A 23,047-nucleotide genomic window follows, 5' to 3' on the forward strand; every position below is an offset into this window, starting at 1 on the left:
ACACCCACAGTGCTGTTAGGGAGGGAGCTTTGATAATCATTTTGTGTCAGTGTGGTATGTGGCATGGGTGAGAACCAGAGGTGCTGGCACATCTTGAGTCCTTGTCCTTCTCATTGGTAGAAGGTTGTGAGTTTGGAAAGTTCTGTTGAAACAAGCTTTGGTAAGTTGTTCAACGGATCTTGAATACTGGACACACTTTGGGCTAGTGATGGAGGGACCGACTCTTTAAGTTAGGGGATTGGGTGCTGATCAAGCGCCCTTAAGGGAGAGGCAATGGCTCAACAATATTATTGTTGAACTGTTAAACCAGAGATCCAAGCAATGTTCTGGGGACCCAGGTTCAAATCCTACCACAGCAGATGATGGAATTTGAATTTAATAAATATTAGAAATTAAGAGTCTAATGACAACATTGCCGAGTGTCAGAAAAACCCATCTGGTTCACTCATGTCCTTTCAGGAAGGAAACTACTGTCCTTATCCGAGCAATGTGGTTGATTCTTAATTGCCCTCTGTGTGATCCGGGAGGTCAATAAATGCTAGCCTAGCCAGTGACACCCTCATCTATAAAGGCAGTGGAATAGAGAGCGTCACTTTGAGACCAGCAGAGGCTAGCTAAGGGAATAATCAATCAGCGCTTCTCTTTAGTTTATTATTTGAAACATAGATATTTGTTCCAAACTGGGAATTGGAAAATTAAGAATTGAATCAAGTTATTGTGGTACTAAATTAATTAATAGGTTATAAGCTCAAATCAGTTATAACTGAGGCATTAATTGAGATCAATAGTTCAATCAGAGTGATACCTAGATTGTTAAAATAGCAATAATGGTTTCCTTTTACATTTTTGATGGGACTTGCTAACACGTGGGAGCTTCAGGATACATGGTCATCGTAGGGATATGTTGGAACTGCCTTTGACTACACCAGCTCAAGGTCAGGATTTGCAGGGTCCAGAGACAGCAGGGGTCACTGTGGAGCATCAAGAAGGATGAGAATTCCCTGAATAGCAGATTCCAGCAAGTGGTCATTCCCTGGCAGTGGAAGTTTAGGATAGCAGGTTGGTGGACACCCAAAAGTGAAGGAAGTGGCAGCAAGTGCAGAAGTCTGCAGGGTGCCTGCTACTCCTGAACCAGTATTCAACACTGGAGCCTGCTGGGAGTGATGATATCCTGAAGTAATTCAGTCAAGAGCATTTACTAATCACCAAAAGGCAGCCAGGATATAAATGCAGTTGTCAAGGGACATTCCACAGTCAAGGGATAGATAGGCATTTCTGTACCTAACACTAAGATTCCCATGTGGTGCTTTGCTTCCATAGTGCCAGGACAAACGTCAGCAACAAAGAGAATTCAAAGTATTCTACAGGAGGACAGAATTGATCCAGATGTTGGTGGTACTCATTGACATTAACAACATAGAGAGGGAAAGCATCTATGGTCAGATTTTGAGGAGCTAGGAAGGAAGCTAAAAAGTGAGACTTTAATGATAACATTGTTAAGGGCCACACACTTAGTGAAAGTACAACTAGAAAGACAGCTAGGGTCAATGCTTATTTGGGAGTACATTGCTGGAAGGAAGACTTGGGATTCTTGGGCACTGTGACCATATATTGGGGTAGAAAGCATCTATTCAAAATGAACAGGTTGCACTTGAATAGGCCTGGGACCATTACCCTCACAGGGAGTTACACAAGTCTGGCTGGTGAGGATTTAAACAATATTGGCTGGGGTGGGCAGCGACATTATGAAGAAGAGAAAAGTAAACATAAAAATCAGCAAGAAGCTAGAGTGGCAGGGATTGAGAGGCAAGTAGTTTCATATTGAATGGGAGCAAAAAAAAAGTAGTCTTAAGCTTTTAGTTAGGTTCTCTCAAGGGGTCATGAGAGACTCTGAACATATTGAAGGATGCTGAATATATTGAAGGAGATCGATTTTTAATCATAAGGGGATAAAGGGTGATGGGGAGCGGGCTGAAAAGTGGAGTTGAGTCTGAAATGAGATCAGCCATGATCATATAGAATACTGGAGCAGGCCTGAGGGGCTGAATGGCCTAATCTTGCTCCTAGTTCTTATGTTGTCCATTTTGGCTCTCTCTCTTCTAAAGATTAAGCATCTTGAAATGTTTAGTTCCCAGCCTTGATCACCTTGCAACAAAGAAAGGTTTTGCCTTCTCAAATCCGACTTAGGAGAAAGTGTCGCAGATACTTAAATTTCAGTTGCAGAGTGGGGTTGGGGCAGTTGTCAGTGTGACTCAGGCCCAACATCCTAGGATCGAGTATGGAGACAATGAGGCATGCGGGCTGCTAAATGCAGAGGTGGTCTGTGTGAAAGATTGCCCTTGGTGCTATAAGACCTTTGAGAAAAGTGAATAAAACATAAAAAAACTGTCACCCCTCATGACTTCACATAATCCTCATAGACCATCCATGCTAACGTATGCCTCAACACAAATGTCATGACTCTTATGTACTTCATACCAATCTATGCCCCTCTATCTATCATTTGACCCTATGCCCCAGGCCAACTTAACACTAATCCAAGGCCCACGCACTATCGTTTGACTTAACCTCCCATTCTGATTCTCCCATATCCCACATGGACAAACCTTATTTGCCAAAGTAAAATTAAGTAAAATAATATTTTAACTGTGTGATACTTAAAAATCTCACTGCATTCATTTTGTTTAAATTCATTCAAGTGGCTAAAGCCCTAAAAAAAAAAGTGCTTTTGAAGTCGGAGGTCCACATCAAAGACTTTATTACCACTTGGATACGTCAAACAAGCTGTGTACTGATAGGCGCTGAAAATGTGTTGCTGGAAAAGCACAGCAGGTCAGGCAGCATCCAGGGAACAGGAGAATCGACGTTTCGGGCATAAGCCCTTCTTCAGGAACTGATAGGCACCTAGCTATGATAATGATAGGTAGTGGAATCAACAGTACAGATACCTTGAGCTTAGGTCAGCAAATTGTTTTTGTTTAAAACAAAACAGTCTGTTTTAATGCGAAGGGCAGGACACACATATCCCTCTCTGACTCTACCCAAAGAATACCCTCTCTCTCCAAACAGTCCTGCTGCTTTATCTATACTTTTTGACCGAAGGGCCTAAAATCCATGGATGCAATTTTGGACATCTTCAATGAAATTTGGATTTGCTTGCAAAGCAATGGAAAAAATATAACTGCCTGTATAAACTGTGGATATGCAAACTGCAATCCATCCCTCCATGTTCAGGTGTGGGAATTCCAGAAACTGGGATCCAGTGCCATTTTTCCTATGGCAGGGAAGCCTTCAATAATCACATGAATCAATGAATCAAATTTCCATAGATTTCATCCTGTGATGGGAGTGGGAATTTTACCATGAGCCGCATCAGCCCTTTGGATAAAGTTAAATGCATTCAAAAGCAACACTTGCACACAAATAAAACTCAAAATGCAGCAGAAGTTGGAAATCTGAAATGAAAAACAGGAAACTTGGAACTACTCAGCAGGTCAGGCATCTTCTGTAGAGAGAGGGATAGAGTTAATTTTTCAGGTTAATGATTTTTCAACAGAACACCATTAATACATTATACTGACAAGTCAGAACATAGTGCAATCTGTTCTTCAGAATACAACAACCAGAATATGTAAATAAATCCTGTAATCCATTAAAGGGTTTCGTACCTGCGTTACGAGCAACATTCCAAGTAAATATAAGATCAAACAAACAATAACCGTCACATATAACCGTTTGTCTCGCAGAAAGTTGGGAAACTCATCAAGAAGGCTTGTTATAATTGTCTCTAGTGAAAGAAAATGGAGTGAAATCAATCAATAATTAACACATAGAAAACATAAGAAATCATCTTCCCCCATACATCCCCTCCCTTCTGGTGCTTAAGACAATGCAGCTTTGTGCTGACTTGGCTTGGCCTGAGGTATTTCCTTCACTCTGCCAACACTGTCCAGTATCAGCGGTCTGGCAGAAGGAAACCTGAATGCTGTGGTTTCCCGGCAAGATAGCTGTCCGCCCATGGCAGCCCATCTTCATCAGGAGTGAAGCATTTAACAGACAGTGGAAAATGTGTACAATACTGGCAGACATTACTCCAGTTAACAAAGAGAAAGCTGGGGAAAATGTACATTACAGGAAATTCTCCCGACCTCACCTTCCAGAATCATAGAATCCCTGCAGAGTGGAAGCAAGCCATTCAGCCCATTGAGTCCACACTGACCCTTCGAAGTACACCCCACTATCCTATTACTCTACATTTCCCATGGCTAACCCAACTAGCCTGCACATCCTGGGATACTATGGAAAATTCAGCATGGGCAATCCATCTAACCTGCACATTTTTGGACTGTGGGAGGAAAGTGCATCACTCAGAGGAAATCCAGGGAGAATGTGCAAACTCCACAGAGATAGTTGCCCAAAGGTCCCTAATACTGAGAAGCAGCTGTACTAACCACACAGCCACCATGCTGCCCACTAGGACTATTGTATTCACTTCTTTACTCAGTTTTACTTAGCAAGTGAACAGGACTTGGTCTTCCTGCCTGCCTTCAAATACATGGGCTTAAAATGATGGTTTAGAGAACAAGATAAGATTGAGGAGCTTGAAAATTGTGCACCAATTGTGGAATGGTGACAAAGAGCAGGAGTTGGCAGGGTGGACTTATGTAGAATTGAATATAAAGCTAAAGGAAATGATAGAAAGTGGTCAGGACAAGGCAAAAAGGAATGTTACGGGAAGTATAACTATTTAAAATTAATGTACGCCAAGAACTCATGTAGGTCGGCGTCAATGGGACTGATTGGCAATTGCCTGTGCAATAACCAGCCTTGGCAATTTTTAAAATAACCTGTGACTTACAAATAAGGGAGGATGGAGGCTAAAGACTGAACTGAAACAAACCTGAAGTAACAACTCACAGCCTCACCCACCTTTAACGATGTAACACATCTGACGTTTTCAGCCAAATATTGACAAGGAGCTGAATGGAGGCATTTTGACAAGTAGGTGTGGGTTTTAAAAAGCGTTAAAGTAGGGTGGTTTTCTGGAATATAATTTGAGAATGGTTAAAGGACTGAAGAAGCCATCATTTTCTCGTTGGCTTGCAACAAGACCAGTTAATCCCTCTTAACCTCCACTCTCACCGCTCCCACTTTGCCTTGTAGTCTTGCGTTGTTATTTTTCTTGACGTAATTTTCTAATTCCTTTATGAATGCCATGATTGACTCTGCTTCCACCACCCTGTCAGGTTTCATCACACCTCTTTACATCCCAACCACTGTCTAAAAAAGAAGATCCTATGTCATTTTTGGTGCTTTTGAGGTTCATGTTAAATCATTGGCTTGTTCTGCCAATGGGAATAATTTCTCTCCATCAACTCCGTCGAGTCACCTGACGATTTTGAACACTTCTGTCAAAACTCTTCTCAACCTTCTCTTCTCCAAGGTCAACAGTCCTAGTTTCTCCTATCTCTCCGATCAAACAAGGAAGATCCTTAGGTTGATGTCTAGATGACTGAAAGCATCACTGGCAATGGACAAAAGGGGGCATGGTGTCTTCAACCTGGGTGGGCAGTACATCCTGGTGACCAGATGGAGCCCATTGTCTACCATGTGCTGTGATCCTTGCCATCACTCTCCAATTTGTATTGCTACCTCCAACAGGACAATGCTGGGACATTGCCTGGAGTGAACAGAATCAGAGTCAGTATGGTGAGCAAACACATGGTATCCATGTCTGCTGGATGTTAGCACATAGGAGGGGAAAATACATGAAGCATGCATTTGTAAACCACATCTGAGATAACTTTCTCACCCAGTTATCCTGCAAGAAGTGGAAACATGCTTCGCTGTTAAGTGCTATCTTGATGAACAGTATCAGTTTGTGATGTGATATTCAACAGATAGCTACATTACATAGGGTGGCACACTGGCTCAGTGAGTAGCACTGCTGCCTCACAGCACCAGGGTCCCAGGTTCGATTCCAGCCTCGGGCATTGCCCAGATCTTGATGCATAACATGGTTGTTGGAGTCATATGTAGGCTAGACCAAGTAAAAATGGCAGTTTTATTCTCTAAAGAACATTAGTGATCCAGATGGTGTCTGTGTGGAGTTTGCACATTCTCCCTGTGTCTGCGTGGGTTTCCTCCGGGTGCTCCGGTTTCTTCTCACAGTCCAACGATGTGCAATTCAGGTGAATTGGCCACACTAAATTACACCGTAGTATTAGTGTAAGGCGGGAAATGGTTCTGGGTGGGTTACTCTTTGGAGGGTCGGTGTGGACTGGTTGGGCCGAAGGGCCTGTTTCCACACTGTAAGGAATCTAATTGCATCTGAGGCAAAAATAGAAATTACTGGAAAAGCTCCATAGGTCTGGCAGAAATCATAGTTAACATTCCAGGTTGAGTGGCCCTTCCAGTTCTGAGAAAGCTTTGAGCTCCCTGAGTGCTTTTTTAAAAAAATTAGTTAGAAGAAGCATGAGTGGGTGGAGAATCACACAGACCCAGGCTTTTAGTGTTTCTTTCAGTTGAAGTTGGAATTTGAAGCTGATGGATACAGCTGTCTCTCTGCTGCAGCAAAATAAAACTCGAGTTCTCTCTCTGCTGCGAGATTATCTCTTTGTCCTGCACTTGAGGAGGTTTATATAATGTTTAGCTACACTGAACTAAACGCTTGAAAAACTAATAACAATCTGGCTAGCTCCTCCCAGGAATGAGGAAAATCTGCTGAATCTAGCACTGCCAAGCGTGTGTGTATAAAATGCTGCTATATTCAAACAGTTGATGATTAGTAGTTAATTTCTACATAGGTTTTGGTTTGGTATTTCAATAGTTAAAGTTCTTTTCTTGTTTGTGTTTTTGCTATGTGTAAAGAATAAAGGGAGTCTTGCTTAAAGCTGAGTAGTTTGACCAGTCGAATCACATCTGATATAAAGAGCCTTACATTTGCTTTCAAATAAGAGTAAAGTTGAGGGTCTAGGTTATCTCCTTGAATATTTTGAGCTGGTTTAGTCTGGTCCATAACGCATTAAGGGAGGTGACAGCATAGTGGCATTATTACTGGACTGACAATCCAAAAACTCAGGTAATGTTCTGGGTTTGAACCCTGCTACGGCAGAGGGTGGAATTTCAATTCAATAAAAACCTGGAATTAGGAATCTAATGATAACCATGAATCCACTGCCAGTTGTCGGAAAAATCCATCTGGTTCACTAATGTTCTTTAGAGAATAAAACTGCCATTTTTACTTGGTCTAGCCTACATATGACTCCAACACCTATGTTATGCATCAAGATCTGGGCAATGTCCAGGATTGGGTTGATAAATAGCAAGTAACATTGGCACCACGTAAGTGCCAGATAATAATCATGTCCAATAAGTAAGATTGTCGCCCCTTGACATTAACATTGCTGAAGCCCTCACTATCAACATCTTGGTGCTTACCATTGACCAGAAACTGTATGGAAGTAGACATACAAATATAGTGGCTACAAGAGCAAGTCAGATATTAGGGGTCCTGTAACGAGTAATTCAACTCCTGACTCCCAAAGCCTGTCTACCATCTATGAGGCACAAGTCAGGTGCGTGATGGAACATTCCTCATTTTCCTGGAGGAGTGTAGCTCCAACAGCACTTAAAAAGTGCAACATTATAATGCCCTCTGGGCAATTAGGGATGGGTAGTAAATGCTGACCTAGCCAGTGACGCACACATCCCATGGATGAATAAAAATATAACATGGTTGCCTCTTATGAGACATCAAGCTGGACTTGAGAGTAGGTTTATATAATGTTTAGCTACACTGAACTAAACGCTAGAAGAACTAATAACAATCTGGTTAGCTCCTCCCAGGAACAGGTCTGTATATCCTGATGGGAGGAGCTTTACTTGTGATGTCACTTAACCTTGTACTAAATGTCTTATACATTATTCACCACTGAATGATTAGGGATATATTTCAAAATCAAAATAGTGTGTGGCTCACTATCTGTAGGATATGGTGTTCCCAAGCATTGGCTTCCCTTTGTCCTTCTAAGTGGTAGGGGTCACAAGTTTGAAAGGTACTACCAAAAGAGCCTTGGTAAATTATTGCAGTGAATCCTGGAGATGGTGCACATTGCTGTCACTGTGCACATGAGCATTGAAGGTGATTGATGGATACGGTATGACGCAAGCAGCTACACTATCCAGTATAATGTTGCACTTTTTAAGTGCTGTTGGACTACATTCATCCAGGAAAATGAGGAATATTCCATCACGCACCTGACTTGTCCCTCATAGATGGTAGACACGCTTTCGGAGGAGAAAGTGAGGTCTGCAGATGCTGGAGATCAGAGCTGGAAATGTGTTGCTGGAAAAGCGCAGCAGGTCAGGCAGCATCCAGGGAACAGGAGAATCGACGTTTCGGGCATAAGCCCTTCTTCAGGAATGACACGCTTTCGGAGTCAGGAGTTGAATTATTCACTACAGGACCCCTAACATCTGACTTGCTCTTGTAGCCACTATATTTGTATGCCTAGTTTGGTTCAGTTTCTGGACAATGGTAAACCCCAAGGTGTTGATAGTGAGGGCTTCAGCAATGTTAATCTCAAGGGGTGACAATCTTTCTTACTGGACATGATTATTACCTGGCACTTACATGGTGCAAATGTTATTTGCTATTTGTCAACCCAATCGTGGACATTGTCCAGATCTTGATGCATTTGTACATGGACTGCTTCAGTATCTGACGATTTACAAATGCTGTTGAATGGCGTGGAATCATTAGCAAACATCTCCAACAAACACAAACATCTTCCTTTGAGCCAGGTCTAACTCCAACCAGCAGAGAATATGCCCCTTAATTCACATTAAGTCCAGTTTTGCTTCCGATGCCACGTTTGGTTAAATGTGGCCTTTATGCTCTGGTCAATTGTTCTCACCTCAGCTCTGTGATATTCAGCTCTTTTGTCCATATTTGACCTAAAACTGTGATGAGGTCAGGAGCTGAACGGGCTTAGCAAGTCCCATGCTGAACATCAATGAGCAGGGTGTTGCTGAGCAAGAACTGCTTGATGTCAAGATCATCAACCCTTTCCATCACTGTGCTAATGACTGACAGTGACTGATAAAGTGGTAAATGGATTCAGTTTGATTTGGGTTCAATGGACAGGATATACCTGGGCGATATTTGATATTGTCAGCTATTGTTAGAAGGAAGAAAATCTAAATCAGAGCGCTAGGGCAACATCTCAGCAGAGTAAGGCAATCCTTCTAACCAGCCTGTTTTGACATCCAAACTCATCTGAAGCTGGTTTTGTACTTATACTCGAACAGTTTGACTCGGGGCACAGCTACTTCTGTAGGATAAGTCTTCAGTACACGACATAATGCATTGAAGTATTTACCCATTAGAAAAAGAGCAATTATACTTCCAAAGCTGAAGAAAACTCTGGATTCAATTTCGAGTATTGGGACTTACAGTGATTACCATGTCCAGTGTACTTTCTAATTAGAACTGAAAAATTCAATAGTTCTCCCTTAGTGAACAAAAAAATCAACTGTATTGTTTAATTCAATATCTGGCATAGCTTAAGAAAAACATTTTTGCAGTTGCTATAGTCTCCATTATTTGTATTTCTAATGGTTGGCTTTGCTAACTGAGACATTATCAATGTGTGGCTCAGTTTCAAAGGCACCAAAGAAGGTTATTTTAGCAGGGGAGTTGTTCATAAATTGATTGACAGTTTTTGGAGGTTGGATCAGAGTGGTGCTGGAAAAGCACAGCAGGTCAGGCAGTATCCAAGGAGCAGGAAAATCGACATTTCGGGCAAACTGATGAAGGGCTTTTGCCCGAAATGTCGATTTTCCTGCTCCTCGGATGCTGCCTGACCTGCTGTGCTTTTCCAGCATCACTCTGATCTAAACTCTGGTTTCCAGCATCTGCAGTCCTCACTTTTGCCCAGTTTTAGGAGGTTAGCAAAGGCTATTCTCTCTTCAAAATGTTTTCTGTATATAGCTTTGATTGACCACTTAAGGGAATTAATTTTAAATGTTTTTTTTTCAGTATGAAGTGTATTTATATAAAACAGGTTTATCAGATTGTTAGAAATCTTTGCTTGTGTCCATTTGCAAAGGCATTTCTTCTGAAGTCAACCAGTAATGAAGAGTATGTGAGTAGCTATGGAGGGTACATTGTGGGCAGAGAGGTGAGTATGTAGGGGCATGGTGATGGGTTGGGTATTAAGAGGATTGGGAATGGGTTCAGGTGGGGCAAGGGATAGGAGGAAGAAAACCTAAATCAGAGAGCTAGGGCAACATCTCAGCAGAATAAGTCAATCCTACCAACCAGCCTGCTTTGACATCTGAACTCATCTGAAGCTGATTCAGGAAGAAAATAACACAAGATCTCTTGGCCTGTATCTCCAGAAGTTCACCATACACGGCTAGTCTGAGTAGGAGTGACAAGGTTGGGCTTCCATAGATGGGAAATGTCACTATTCACATCTCCTATGGCCAAGACAAAAATCCAGCCCCAGGGGTCAGTAATAAGACACATGAGGGCAATAGTTGCTGGGTGCACCAAATTGAGGGAATGAAACCAATTATCTTCTTTTTTTCCCCACCCAGAAATGTTATCACACACAACTGAGTGCCCTCCCACCATCAAAATTGACTTTGTTTTTCTTTTATTTAAACCAGTAAAAGCAGTGTTTTGAGTATTTATGAGCAAAGGCCATTTTGGGTGATTCAAACCATCAAAAGTGAGTGGGTGGTAGGGACAGTGGGAAGGGACTGAATCATAATGGAGTTGGAGGGGGAAATAAATCATTCCAATCCCCTGCAATGCCTACCTCTCCCTAAAGACATTGAGAACTTTGGTGGGCACCACATGCTCCCTCTCCAAGGACACTCAGGCTCGAACACAACCGCAAAAGGGAGGAAGACAGCCAGCAGACATAACCCCCTCCACGGCCCACTGCCCGGACCTGTTTAGAGCCAGGCCCAGGAACAGACCCACAAGGAGGTCCTCCAATCTGCCCACACCCCTCCGCACTGGGTGCTCAAAGATCAGGCGTGTGGGGCTGAAGAGCAACCAAAAACATAACAGAAGGTTTTTCAAATAACTAAAAATGGGGTGCAAATGCCCACAACCAACATAATCTATGGACTCCACAGCACCACAACATAAATAGTTGAACAATTGTTTTCTTGGTGGCTAAGTTTCTTGACCAATATAACACAAGCTAGTTCTTAATAAACAGACAACCAAATCATCCGGAATTTCAATTGATGCGATCTGTCTGCTGGGTAACTCTGCAGAAGGTCCAACATGTCAGTCTTTTTGTTACTATTTAGAATGGTTCATGCAATTTGCATATAACTTAGGAAGAAATCTTGCAAAAATATGCTTTAAACAAGTTAACTCACTATTTGATTCGATAGATTTACTTCTTGGAAAATTAGAGGCAGATTAAATTAACAAACATAGCACTCACCTACAACTGCAAACTGACTGGTTAATCCTATTGTGACAATCATACTGAAAAATATAGCAGACCAAAGAGGGGCAATTGGAAGGTGGAGAAGGGCTTCTGGATATGCTAGAAAGACCAATCCCAAACCTAGATGGTGAATAAAAGTGACGCAATGTTATTAATGAGTTTCAAAGTCAGCAGAAAAATGTTTCATTTTATCTAATAGAACATAGAACATAGAACATAGAAGAATACAGCGCAGTACAGGCCCTTCGGCCCTCAATGTTGCGCCGATCCAAGCCCACCTAACCTACACTAGCCCACTATCCTCCATATGCCTATCCAATGCCCGCTTAAATGCCCATAATGAGGGAGAGTCCACCACGGCTACTGGCAGGGCATTCCATGAACTCACGACACGGCATCCTGGTAAACCTCCTCTGCACCCGTTCCAGTGCCTCCACATCCTTCCTATAGTATGGCGACCAAAACTGCAAACAATACTCCAGATGCGGCCGCACCAGAGTCTTATAGAGCTGTAGAGAGATGTAGTTCTGTTTTTCTGCATGCCACTCAACCCCTTATGCCCTCTCTACCATCATGTTGGCTGGAACCTTCTGCCAGGCAGCTTAGGTTGGCATTTGAAATGCGCAGTCCCCTCCACAGTGCACACTTATTGCAGTGTGCCAGAGGTCAGGATAGGGAGCTCCGAACTGACAAGGCGGTTCCAGCCATCGGTAGGACCAGTCATGTCCCACCGGGGGCAATAAGGAAAAGTACCACGTGTTGTTCCACATCAATGCTATGCCAGCCCTTAAACACAACCCAATGTCAACTGACGTCATTCACTGCAGAAGAGAAAGGAAAACGGCTTCTCCAAACTGCCCCAAATCTTGCTTGTGACGTTGAATTGCCATTAGGTCCAACATTAAAAATGACATTAAGTCTGGGATCTAAATCAAAGTGAATCAAAAGGGACATGCAAAAAATATAAACATTACTATATTTTTACATTTCATTCTCAAAGTATCTTACAAGAAGGGGTCAGTGTTTTCCCTCCCACACCTGCCCAGAATTCAGGCTGGAATAGAGAAAAAAAATAGATTCTTGGGGTCAGAATTCCAAACTTTTCCCTGTATTCCCTACATCCTTCACAAACTACAGGAAGTGTTGAGTCACAATTTGGCAGACATGTCGTATGTTATTAGCGTTTTCATATGAAGGCTTTTGGAGACTCAAATATCAGCCCCAAGCTCCCTGTAACAAAGGGATTTGGGAGCCTGTGGGATCACTATCTGGTAAATTAGTTCATGAATCTCAGAGGGAATACGGTTAGGAGTCAGAAACCTTTTGGCACTTAGGTTTCCATGATCCATTCATATCCTGTCTGTCCCTCAATGACTATCATACCTCTTTGCAACTTCTGTGGCCCCTCATTCCCCAATCCCGATTTACTTTATGCTCATCCATACCCCTCATATACCTTCCACATGCCATAAATTACTCCCCATGTTCTTTTCATGTCCCCAGACATCATTCAAATCCATCCTTCCATTGCTGACGATATAAGAATCAATGTGCCATTTCTTTAAAATGATTCAAAAACTGATTAAATAGGCAAACAAGTTAAAACATTTCCTCCGTTAAGTATTAATCAAACAAAATAGAGGGCTTTTCTCCTCTGAATCTTTCTTGATTCTGTCCAAATAAACAAACAGGTGCCTAAAGGAAAAAAAAACCTCAGAGTATTTGCACTCCCTTTCAAAGTATGTAAGCAGACCTCTGTTGATCTAAGTCCATTAGCCATTCAGGAAAATGCTCATAATGGAGATCAAATAGAGAATCAAATATCTCTAAAGTTATCATTAAGAATGGTTGGCTGAGACCCAAAACTGATTGTAAGACTCAAACCTGCAGGCCAAATCAATGGTTTAGGTTGTTCTGGTGGAGGCGAAGGGAGAGGGGTATTTGGCCCAGAGCCAACATTGGATAAACCAAGATATGATCAAGACATGGAAAGTTTGGCTAAGCTTTGTAATTAAACACTATGGAGTCGATTTTAAACTTTACCTACTGAGTGATAACATGTTGGAAAGGATTGCTCATCTGTTGTAGAAATCTATTGTGAGCGCCCATGTTGGACTCGAAGAGCTTTATTAAAAAAAAAACAAGAGCTAACCTAAATCGTTGGGAAAAATCTAAAAGACCAGTTGGAGTGGTCTCCAAACTTTCAATTCATCCAGAGTTGAGGACATAGCAAATAACTCTGATGACCAAAGGAAATCAGAGTGCTAAGATGGCAAAGTGAGCAGGTGGAATAGGAGGTGTTAAGACTACCCCTTTTTGATAGATTCCCTGTGAGAGTCTCAGATGGTTAGATAAGATCATATATTTTAAATACTACAGATACCTGAATGTGAAACCTCTGAAACTGGTAAATTAATTTCATTAGCCACGTGCCCGAGGGTGGAGAAGATGGCAAATCCAGCTAGCCAACTCGTCAGACAATTAATAACACCGACAATGATGGTATCTGTGAAACAGTCATTCTGGAACTTGTTGTAGGAAGACAGAGCTGTTATACCACCCAGTGACACTGACAGGGAAAAGAAAATTTGTGTTGCTGCATCTTTCCAAACCTGATAAAATGTAAGATAGGATGTATTAGCAGCAGGGCTTTTGGAGTTCCGTTTGGAGATAGCTTCACATTTGTGGATATTTCACCCCATTCTTCACCTTCCAATCCCCACCCCATGCCAATCCCACCACTATGGTCTCATGACAGCTGGTTTCAACACCATAGCTGCTTTTTCCCATCATGCATGTTGGCCATCTTTCCACTAGCCATATAGACAATTTGAACTCTTGCTCACTAACCATTCTGCGTTTTGTATGAGTGAACCAATATACTGGTGCTTCTGACAAACCTCATTGCTTCCATCACTGGGCTCTGGACTGGGGAGGCATCTGTTTTTCTTGCCTTCTCAATGAATGAAAGAAAAAGCTGTGGGCTAACTGTACAAGGAGCTTCCCCAAGCCTGGATCAAGTTACAAAGGCCAGGGTTCAGCTCTGTCGGCTACACAGCTGGCTTGCAATGCAGGGTGATGCCAATAATGTGGATTCAGTTCCCACACTGGCTAAAGGTATCATGAAGGAGTCTCCCCTCGCCTGAGGTGCAGTGATCCTCAGGTTAAACCATCACAAGTCTAATGAGACAGCAACCCTATGGTTTAGTAAGGCAGTGGTGTCTTTCCATTTTACCTGGGGGCAGCATCGTGGTTCAGTGGGACTGGGGTTCAATTCCAGCCTCGGACCACTGGCTCTGTGGAGTTTTCACTTTCTCCCTGTGTCTGCATGAGTTTCCTCTGGACTCTCTGGTTTTCTCCCACAGCGCAAAGAAGTGCTGGTTAGGCCATGCTAAATTGCCCATAGTATCCAGGGGTGTACAGGTTAGGTGAATTAGCCATGAGAAATGCAGGGTTATGGGGATAGGGTAGAGCGTAGTCTCTGGGTGGGATGCTCTTCAGCGGGTTTGTGTGGAGTTGATGGGCCAAATGGCCCGCTTACAAATTGTAGGGATTCTATGATTCTCTAGCAACCCAAACTTCTACCTGGCTTCTACTGAATGCACAGTGTTAAAACTACCCTTTTTGATAGATTCCCTGTGGGAGTCTCAACGCTCAGCCATGTTGGTCAAAGTGTAAACCAATTTCCGAATTGACATGCTAACGTGAATATCTGGCTCCATCCTGTTTTGTTGCACTTGGTGGAGTTCCAAAGGTGGGGCTCAGGTATATTCTTGGGACACAGTTGAGAAAGTATTCATCCACACCCAGTTTTGTGACAGTTGATCAAGTAACACTTGATCCTTGGGGCAATGCTTCATTCTGCACTGCTGACATCAGTTGTTTTGGCAAGTACAGAATTCATCAACTCTCATTAATGTTCATATAAACACGTCCCATTGTGACACTTTCCTTTGGTCATTTATTTATATATTACTTTGAAAAGGGATGTGAGCTTTTTTCGAGAATGCAAATTAACACTGCCATGGGAAATAACAGGCAGCAGACATTTCTCACCACTTTTTCTCAAGCAGTCTCGACAAAAAGCTCGTTATGTCTATGCTAGACACCTCTTCAATCAGTTTTATGATGTTTCTCAGGAATTGTTTCTCCTTTTTACAAATTCAGGCTACTTTTCTGACCAGCTGGAAATGTTCAAGGTGTTCATTTCCCGAGACACCAGAATAATTTCACAACATTAGACTAACTCAGTCACCTTTCTTAAACTAGGGAAGAGCAGACGGAATTTGAAGGATTATTTTCCAAATCAAGAGAACTCTGGAAGATTATTTTAGGGTAGTGTCAGTTTTTTTCTTCACATCTTATGATGGAAACTATCTGGGACCTGGCATTTTCCATTCTGCTACCATTCTTTTCTTCCTGATAGTTGATTTTGCATTTAAGTTTAATGATTCTCGATCTCAGATTCAGCATCAGTGACTTTCGGATAACCAGCATGCTACTTTTTCCTTTATGATAAATACTGACGTAAAGCATTACTTCCATTGATAAGATCACAATTAACAATTTATTAATCGCTCACATTACCCTTAACCAGACTTTTGTTTTCCTCATGTTACAATTAGTTTTCTTTTGCACAGTTTTCGTAACACTTGCAGAGTTTTTTTTATCATGTTCCCTTTTTCTGGCTCTTATTATCTGTAATGTGTGTTTCTTTCCTATTCACCAGGAACTGTTTTTTTGTTGTGTTTTTGCATGTTTTTTCCTCTTGTTGTTACTTTTTATTTAAGCATCTTTCTTGGAGTTCCTTTGCCTGAGAGGTATAAGCACATTCTGTATCATCTTCAATTGTTTTGAACACCTCTCATTGACTGTCTATTGTTTTACTCATTTACAGTTGACCCAGTTTACAGTGTCAGTCTCTGTCACATTGCATTGAAGCCAGTCTTACCCAAATCTGCGGCAGTTTTGCATTTCTCCTTTGCAAACATAGCAATGCAACAATGAACCAAGTATGAGAGAAACCTTCACACACAACATTAACCTGTTAACCATATCAGACTTATTGCTCGAGGATGATGTGGCCCTTTGATTCTGGGATTTTTTTTACCCTGACCGTCCTCTTAGTATCAGGAACATGAAAACATACAGAATAGGACTGGGTATGACCATTCAGTCCCTTAAACATGTCCTGACAATTTCTAAGACGATGGCACATCTGATCCAGGCCTCAACTCTGCATAAACCTCAACCGCTCAACACTTACAAGCAATATCTGCCTCCCCTTTAAATATTTTTGGATCTAGCCTCCACAACTCGGGTGTAGAGAATTTCAGATATTCACTGTTGCCTGCGAAAACAACTTCCCTTGTATTTTAGTTTTACATGACTACGCCCTTCAACTGTAATTATGCTCTCCAATTTGAGAATCCCCCAGTTATGCAAATATCTTAAAACCTGTCTGTCAATCCGTCTCAAAATCTTGCAAATTTCAACAAGGTCACCCCACATTCTTCTCAACTCCAATTTAAAAAAAAAGGCCCAACCCATTTAGAAATTTTTGATAAGTCAATTCCTTCATTCTAGGAATCAATTGAGCAAATCTCTTTTCGTAGAATCATTGAATCCCTACAGAGCGAAAGGGGCCATTTAGCTTATTGAATCCACACCGATCCTCTGAAGAGCATCCCATTCAGACCCAGCCCCTCCACCCTTTTCCCATAGACCCCGGATTTCCCATGGCGGACCCACCTAGCCTGCACATCTCTGGACACTATGGACAATTTAACATGGCCAATCCAACTAGCCTTTGGGACGAAACTGAAGCACCCAAAGGAAACCCACACAGTCACAGAGAGAATGTGCAAACTCCACACAGACAGTCACCTAAAGCTGTTTTGAACCACTTCCAGCACCAATATGTTATTTCACAAGCATGGAGAGCAAAAGCTGTATACAATATTAGAGCGGAGAAAGTGAGGTCTGCAGATGCTGGAGATCAGAGCTGAAAATGTGTTGCTGGAAAAGCGCAGCAGGTCAGGCAGCATCCAGGGAACAGGAGAATCGACGTTTCGGGCATAAGCCCTTCTTCAGGAATGAGGAAAAGAAGGGCTTATGCCCAAAACGTCGATTCTCCTGTTCCCTGGATGCTGCCTGACCTGCTGCGCTTTTCCAGCAACACATTTTCAGCTACAATATTAGAGATGCAGCCTCACCAAGACTCATTATTTGTAAGTCCAACTCCCTCACGATAAATGCGAGAATACTACTTGTCTTCTTAATTACTTGCTGTACCTGCATGCTAACATTTTGTGCTTTACTAACTGGAACAGCTGGAACCCTCTCTGTTATATTTAAATTACCGCCATTCTTTTGACTCTCCCAACCAAAGTGCACACTGATACTTTTCTACATTAAACTTCATCTGCCAAGATGGGGTGGCACAGTACCTCAGTGGTTAGCACTGCTGCCTCAAAGGGCCAGGGACTTGGGTTCAATTCCAGCCTTGAGCTTCTGTGTGGAGTTTGCACATTCTCCCTGCAAGTGTGAAGTTTCCACTGGGTGCTCCAGTTTCCTCCCACAATCCAAAGATGCACAGGTTAGGTGGATTGGCCATGCTAAATTGACCATAGTGTGCAGGGATGTGCACGCTTGGTGGGTTAGCCATGGGAATTGCATGGTTACAGGTAGGCTTGAATGGGATGCTCTTCAGAGGGTCGGTGTGGACTCAACAGGCCTGCTTCCAAACTGTAGGTGTTTGGTGATTTTGCCTACTCACTTAACATCTCTCTATCCTCTCACAAATTCCTTATGTCCTCATCACAACATACCCTTCTGCTTATCTTTGTAACATCCGCAAATTTTTAGACATTCGACTTTGTCACCTCCTCCAAGTCATTATTAGAGATGTGGATGTAGGTTTGCTCGCTGAGCTGGAAGGTTCATTTTCAGACGTTTCGTCACCATACTAGGTAACATCTGCAGTGAGCCTCCGGATGAAGCACTGCTGATGATTCCTGCATTCTATTTATATGTTTGGGTTTCTTTGGGCCGGTGATGTCATTTCCTGTGGTGATGTAATTTCATATGGTGATATCATTTCCTGTTCTTTTTCTCAGGGGCTGGTAAATCGGGTCCAAGTCAATGTGTTTGTTGACAGAGTTCCGGTTGGCTCAGTGAACAAACCTACATCCAGGACCTCCACCTGACCTACAAATCTTCTCAAAACTTGCTAATTATTAGAGATGGTAAATAATTGAGGCCCAAGGATTGATCCTTATGATACAGCATAAGTTGATCTTTCGATGCTGTCAAGAACACAATTTCCTTTAAATAGCTATAAAGCCATAAAAATAAACAAAATGAAAACACTTAAAAACCTCAAGGATAGTATATTTTCAATTGTATTCTCATAAAATTATCAAACGTCAAAAACCCTCAATGCCTTATAAAGCTGTGTGAACAGCTATTACAGCTGAACACTACAGATCTTTACCCATAGTATTCTTCCAGGGGAGGGAGTGCCCTCTTCTGGTGCAGAGGTAGTATCTCTTGCTGTGGACCAAGACATTTGAGTTCAAGTTCCACCTGCACTACAGGAGTATAATAACATCTCTGACTAGGCTGTCTGGAAAAGTAGGTTAAACTAAAAATAAAATCAGGTTCTTGTTGTGCAGTGGTAATGTCCCTACCTCTGAACTACGATACCTGGGTTCCAGTCCCACCTGCTGCAAAGCTGTGCATTAACATCTCTGAATAGGTTGGTTAGTCGCTACCTCTCCCTCACCTTTGAGGGTCTACATTATCCATAATGAGCTTTACAGATAAATTAATCAGTAGTAGAACAGAGCTGGTAGTGATGGGGGTTTAAAAAAAGACATTCAGTTGTGTGCAAGAGGATTTCTGGATATATAACAAAAAAAAGTTGAAGGGGCAGTATAGAGGGCCCTTGTGGTGCAGTGGTATTATCTCAAACACTAAGTCAGGAGGCTTAGGTTCAAGTCCAATCTGGTCCAGAGGCGTGTAGTAACATTTCTGAACAGGTTGATTCGAAAATATCTTAACAGGTATACATAGCCAATTTTTGTCTTTTTTTTCTAAACTAAAGCCTGTCAATCAAATGAGTCAACAAACATGAAGGTATTTTTGTATCAAAACGTCTTCTGTCTGGACTTCCACATCTCTATGATCATCACATCAGGATCCTTAAGCATCCTAGGATTTTGATTTTGAACGCATAGGAATATTTTCACCAATTGACGGTATTCCAATGCATTTCAAAATGGAGAGAATACCAGTTAAGGAAATGGCCAACTTACCTTGTAAGGATGGAGGCATATGGTCAACTACAACATTAAACACACAGTCAATGTATCAAAAATATGCAATAACACATGATAGATACAGTATAACATGATTAAATGTCAAATTATATACATTGATATGAAAGGCCGAGTATTGTTTGAGTAGTGATATATTTTGAAGTGTGGATGTGCATCCTTGTACACTCATCAATAAAAGTAGACAGTAAGGTGCAGCAAGTAATTAGGAAGGCACGTGCTGTGCTGGCCTGCATTGCCAGAGGACTTGAGTTCAGAAATAGACATGTTTTATTGCAGTTATTCGGGGCCTTGTTAAGACCATACCTGGAGTATTATGACTTGGAGGTGCCAGTGTTGGACCGGGGTTTACAAAGTTAAAAATCACACAACACCAGGTCATAGTCCAACAGGTTTACTTGGAAGCACTAGCTTTCGGAGCACTGCTCCTTCATCAGTTGGTTGTGTAACCACCTGATGAAGGAGCAGCACTCTGAAAGCTAGTGCTTCCAAGTAAACCTGTTGGACTATGACCTGGAGTATTATATGCAGTTTTGATTATGAAAGATACACTTGCCATAGAGGGGTACATCAGATGTTCACTAGGCTATTCCAGGGATGGCGAGACTATCACATGAGGAGAGATTAGTTCGACTGGGCTTGTATTCAATTGAGTTTAGAAGAATGAGAGGGGGATCTGGTTGAAATGTATAACATTCTAACAGGGATAGACAGACTAAGAGTGTGGAAGATATTTTTCTATGGTTGGTGAGTCTAGATCCAGAGGACACAGTCTTGGGCTAATGGGTTGTCCATTTAGGGCTGAGATGAAGAAAGATTTCTTCACTCAAAGTGTGTGAATCTGTGGATTACTCTACCGCAGAAGACTGTGGACGATAAAGAGATCAAGGGGTATAGGGAGAAAGTGGAAATATGGCATTGAGACAGAAAACAAGCCATGGCCGTATTGACTGGTAGAACAGATTCAAAAGGCTGAAGAACATGTTCCTGCCGAAGCATTTATGTCACTTGTTTAATAATGACATTTGAAGTTGTCAATAGGTTTCCCACTACACAGCAGCTTCCTGAAGAGCAATGGTGGCATTCCCACAGGTTCCGAATTTATTCCCACCACAATGAAAATAGCATGTGAAATGAAATTCAAATTTTTCCACTGCCTTTACAATGGCAGGATGAGTGCGGAGTGCCACAACATGTCACACGTTTTGCCACGTGCTTATCTAATTTCTGTAGATTAATGTGTTCTGCCTCTTTACCGCTCCAACGTGGGTTGGGTATGGATGGTGGGTGGTGATTTCTAAACAACTTTCCGTGTACAATATCCACTATTTTCTATTTTATCATGCTTTTCCTGAACTCTCCACTGTCTGCCTCCTTCTCATGTGTTATATCATCTCTTATCATTGATTTAATCTCATCTTTCACCAGTGTTGCAGCACCTTCTTTCTATCAAATTCCCGTGTCTTACCACAGTTTAGTTCCTAGCGCTGACCATCCTTTGCACCCATGTTTCAGTAACTACCAGCATGCTGCACCCTCTGAGTTGTATTTGTGTCTACAATTGACAATAATGTATTTGAAAGTCTCTTTTTTTGTTTGCCATACATTCCAGATTATGTATATATGGGTCACATGCATCCTAATCTGTCCTTTTGCTGTAACATTTAGCTCACTTTTCTTATTTATAGAACATAGAACAATACAGCACAGGAATGGGCCCATGTTGCTGTGCTGACCATGATGCCAAATTAAACTAAGCCCTTCTGCTTGCCCTTGGTCCACGTCCCTCCATTTCTTGCATATTCACGCGCTTATCTAAAAATCCCTTAAACGTCCCAATCATATCTGCCTCTACCATTACCCCTGGCATGCGTTCCAGAATCCTACCACACTCTGTGTAAAAAAAACTTGCCCCTCACATCTCCTTTGAATTTTCTCCCTCTCACCTTAAATATCTGTCCCTAGTATTAGACATTGCAACTCTGGGAAAAAGCTTCTGACTGTCAACCCTATCTATGCATCTCATAATTTTATAGACTTCTATCAAATCTCCTCTCAGACTCCGCCACTCCAAAGAAAACAACCCAAGCCTCTCCTTGTAGCCTATTCCCTCTAATCCAGGCAGCATCCTGGTGAACCTCTTCTGCACCCTCTCCAAAGCCTCCATATCCTTCCCACAATGTAATGACCAGAAGTGAACACAATACTCTAAGTGTACTCTATTTCTTTCTCTTTACAGTTTAATCACTTTGCCCCTTCAAGTTTTCCCTTTTCCTGTAGTCACTATCGCACAATTTCTGATTGAGACTCTATTCTCTATGACTACTGTTATTCTACCTCCTCCAACTTATTAGCTTAAAGCCCTTGTGACTATTTTATTTCTCCTATCCTTTGGAATGCCTGCTCTTGCTTGGTTCAGGTGAAACCCATCCCAATAGATCCTTTTGAAGTAAAAGATGGTCCCAGTGTCTCGTGAAATGGAATGTCTTGTTCATGTGCCATGCCTCCAACTTTACGTTCACCTCCCTAACCAGTTTATCCCTATGCTAATTTGTGTGTAGCTTTTAGAGATTCTAACCCTTGAAATTCTGTTCTTTAATGTACCACCTAGCTTCTTATATGATCCAAACTGTGCCTCATTCTCTCTATATCGTTTGGCTTATGGACCACAATGATTGAATCCTTCCCTTTCTCACCAAAATTCTTTCAGTCTCTTGCAACACACAACTTTAGAAGCTGGACCATAGGGTTAAATCCACCAAGAAAGAGAATTAAGTACATTACTCACTAAGAAATGTGCTTGAAATACATTATCCTGGTGTGTTTACCTGAATATCAGCCAGTTTGGAGAAATCTGAATGCCCTCCAAAGTAGTATTTGATCCCGTGATAGGCTCCCTCCAGAGTAACACCTCGGATCAGTAGTAAGATCAAACCAATGTATGGGATTGCCACAGTAAAATACGACACCTGGACATGAAGTGCAGTATGTTAAGACTTCTCTGTACTTCTGGTACAACACTGAAAATTTAATGTAAAACTAATATGATGTAAATCAATGCAGAGAATGAAGCAGACACCAGGACTAATAATGCCATGAACTGCATAGTTCATATGCAGCTGCAGATTGATTCCAAACAGAATATTAGTCTAATATTGATCAGTGAATTAGTGACACATTGTAACTGGTATAGCTCACCGAATATAGTGAAGCTGATTCAAGAATGTC

The 23,047-nt window shown here is 41.9% G+C and overlaps 1 protein-coding gene across 1 annotated transcript in view; it reads right to left on the bottom strand.

The window, feature by feature from the left end:
• Window positions 1-23,047, bottom strand: part of LOC122557537 (sodium- and chloride-dependent neutral and basic amino acid transporter B(0+)-like) — a 53,023-nt gene that overhangs the window by 4,649 nt on the left and 25,327 nt on the right. Inside the window, exons 7-10 of the mRNA XM_043705283.1 lie at window positions 22,648-22,788; window positions 13,864-14,092; window positions 11,475-11,600; window positions 3,669-3,787 (exon numbers count right to left, since the gene is read on the bottom strand). Coding sequence (XP_043561218.1) covers window positions 3,669-3,787; window positions 11,475-11,600; window positions 13,864-14,092; window positions 22,648-22,788 — 615 coding nt within the window. The remainder of the gene's footprint in view (window positions 1-3,668; window positions 3,788-11,474; window positions 11,601-13,863; window positions 14,093-22,647; window positions 22,789-23,047) is intronic.

The sequence above is a fragment of the Chiloscyllium plagiosum genome, chromosome 15 (genome assembly GCF_004010195.1).
Source record: "Chiloscyllium plagiosum isolate BGI_BamShark_2017 chromosome 15, ASM401019v2, whole genome shotgun sequence".
Lineage (NCBI taxonomy): Eukaryota > Metazoa > Chordata > Chondrichthyes > Orectolobiformes > Hemiscylliidae > Chiloscyllium > Chiloscyllium plagiosum.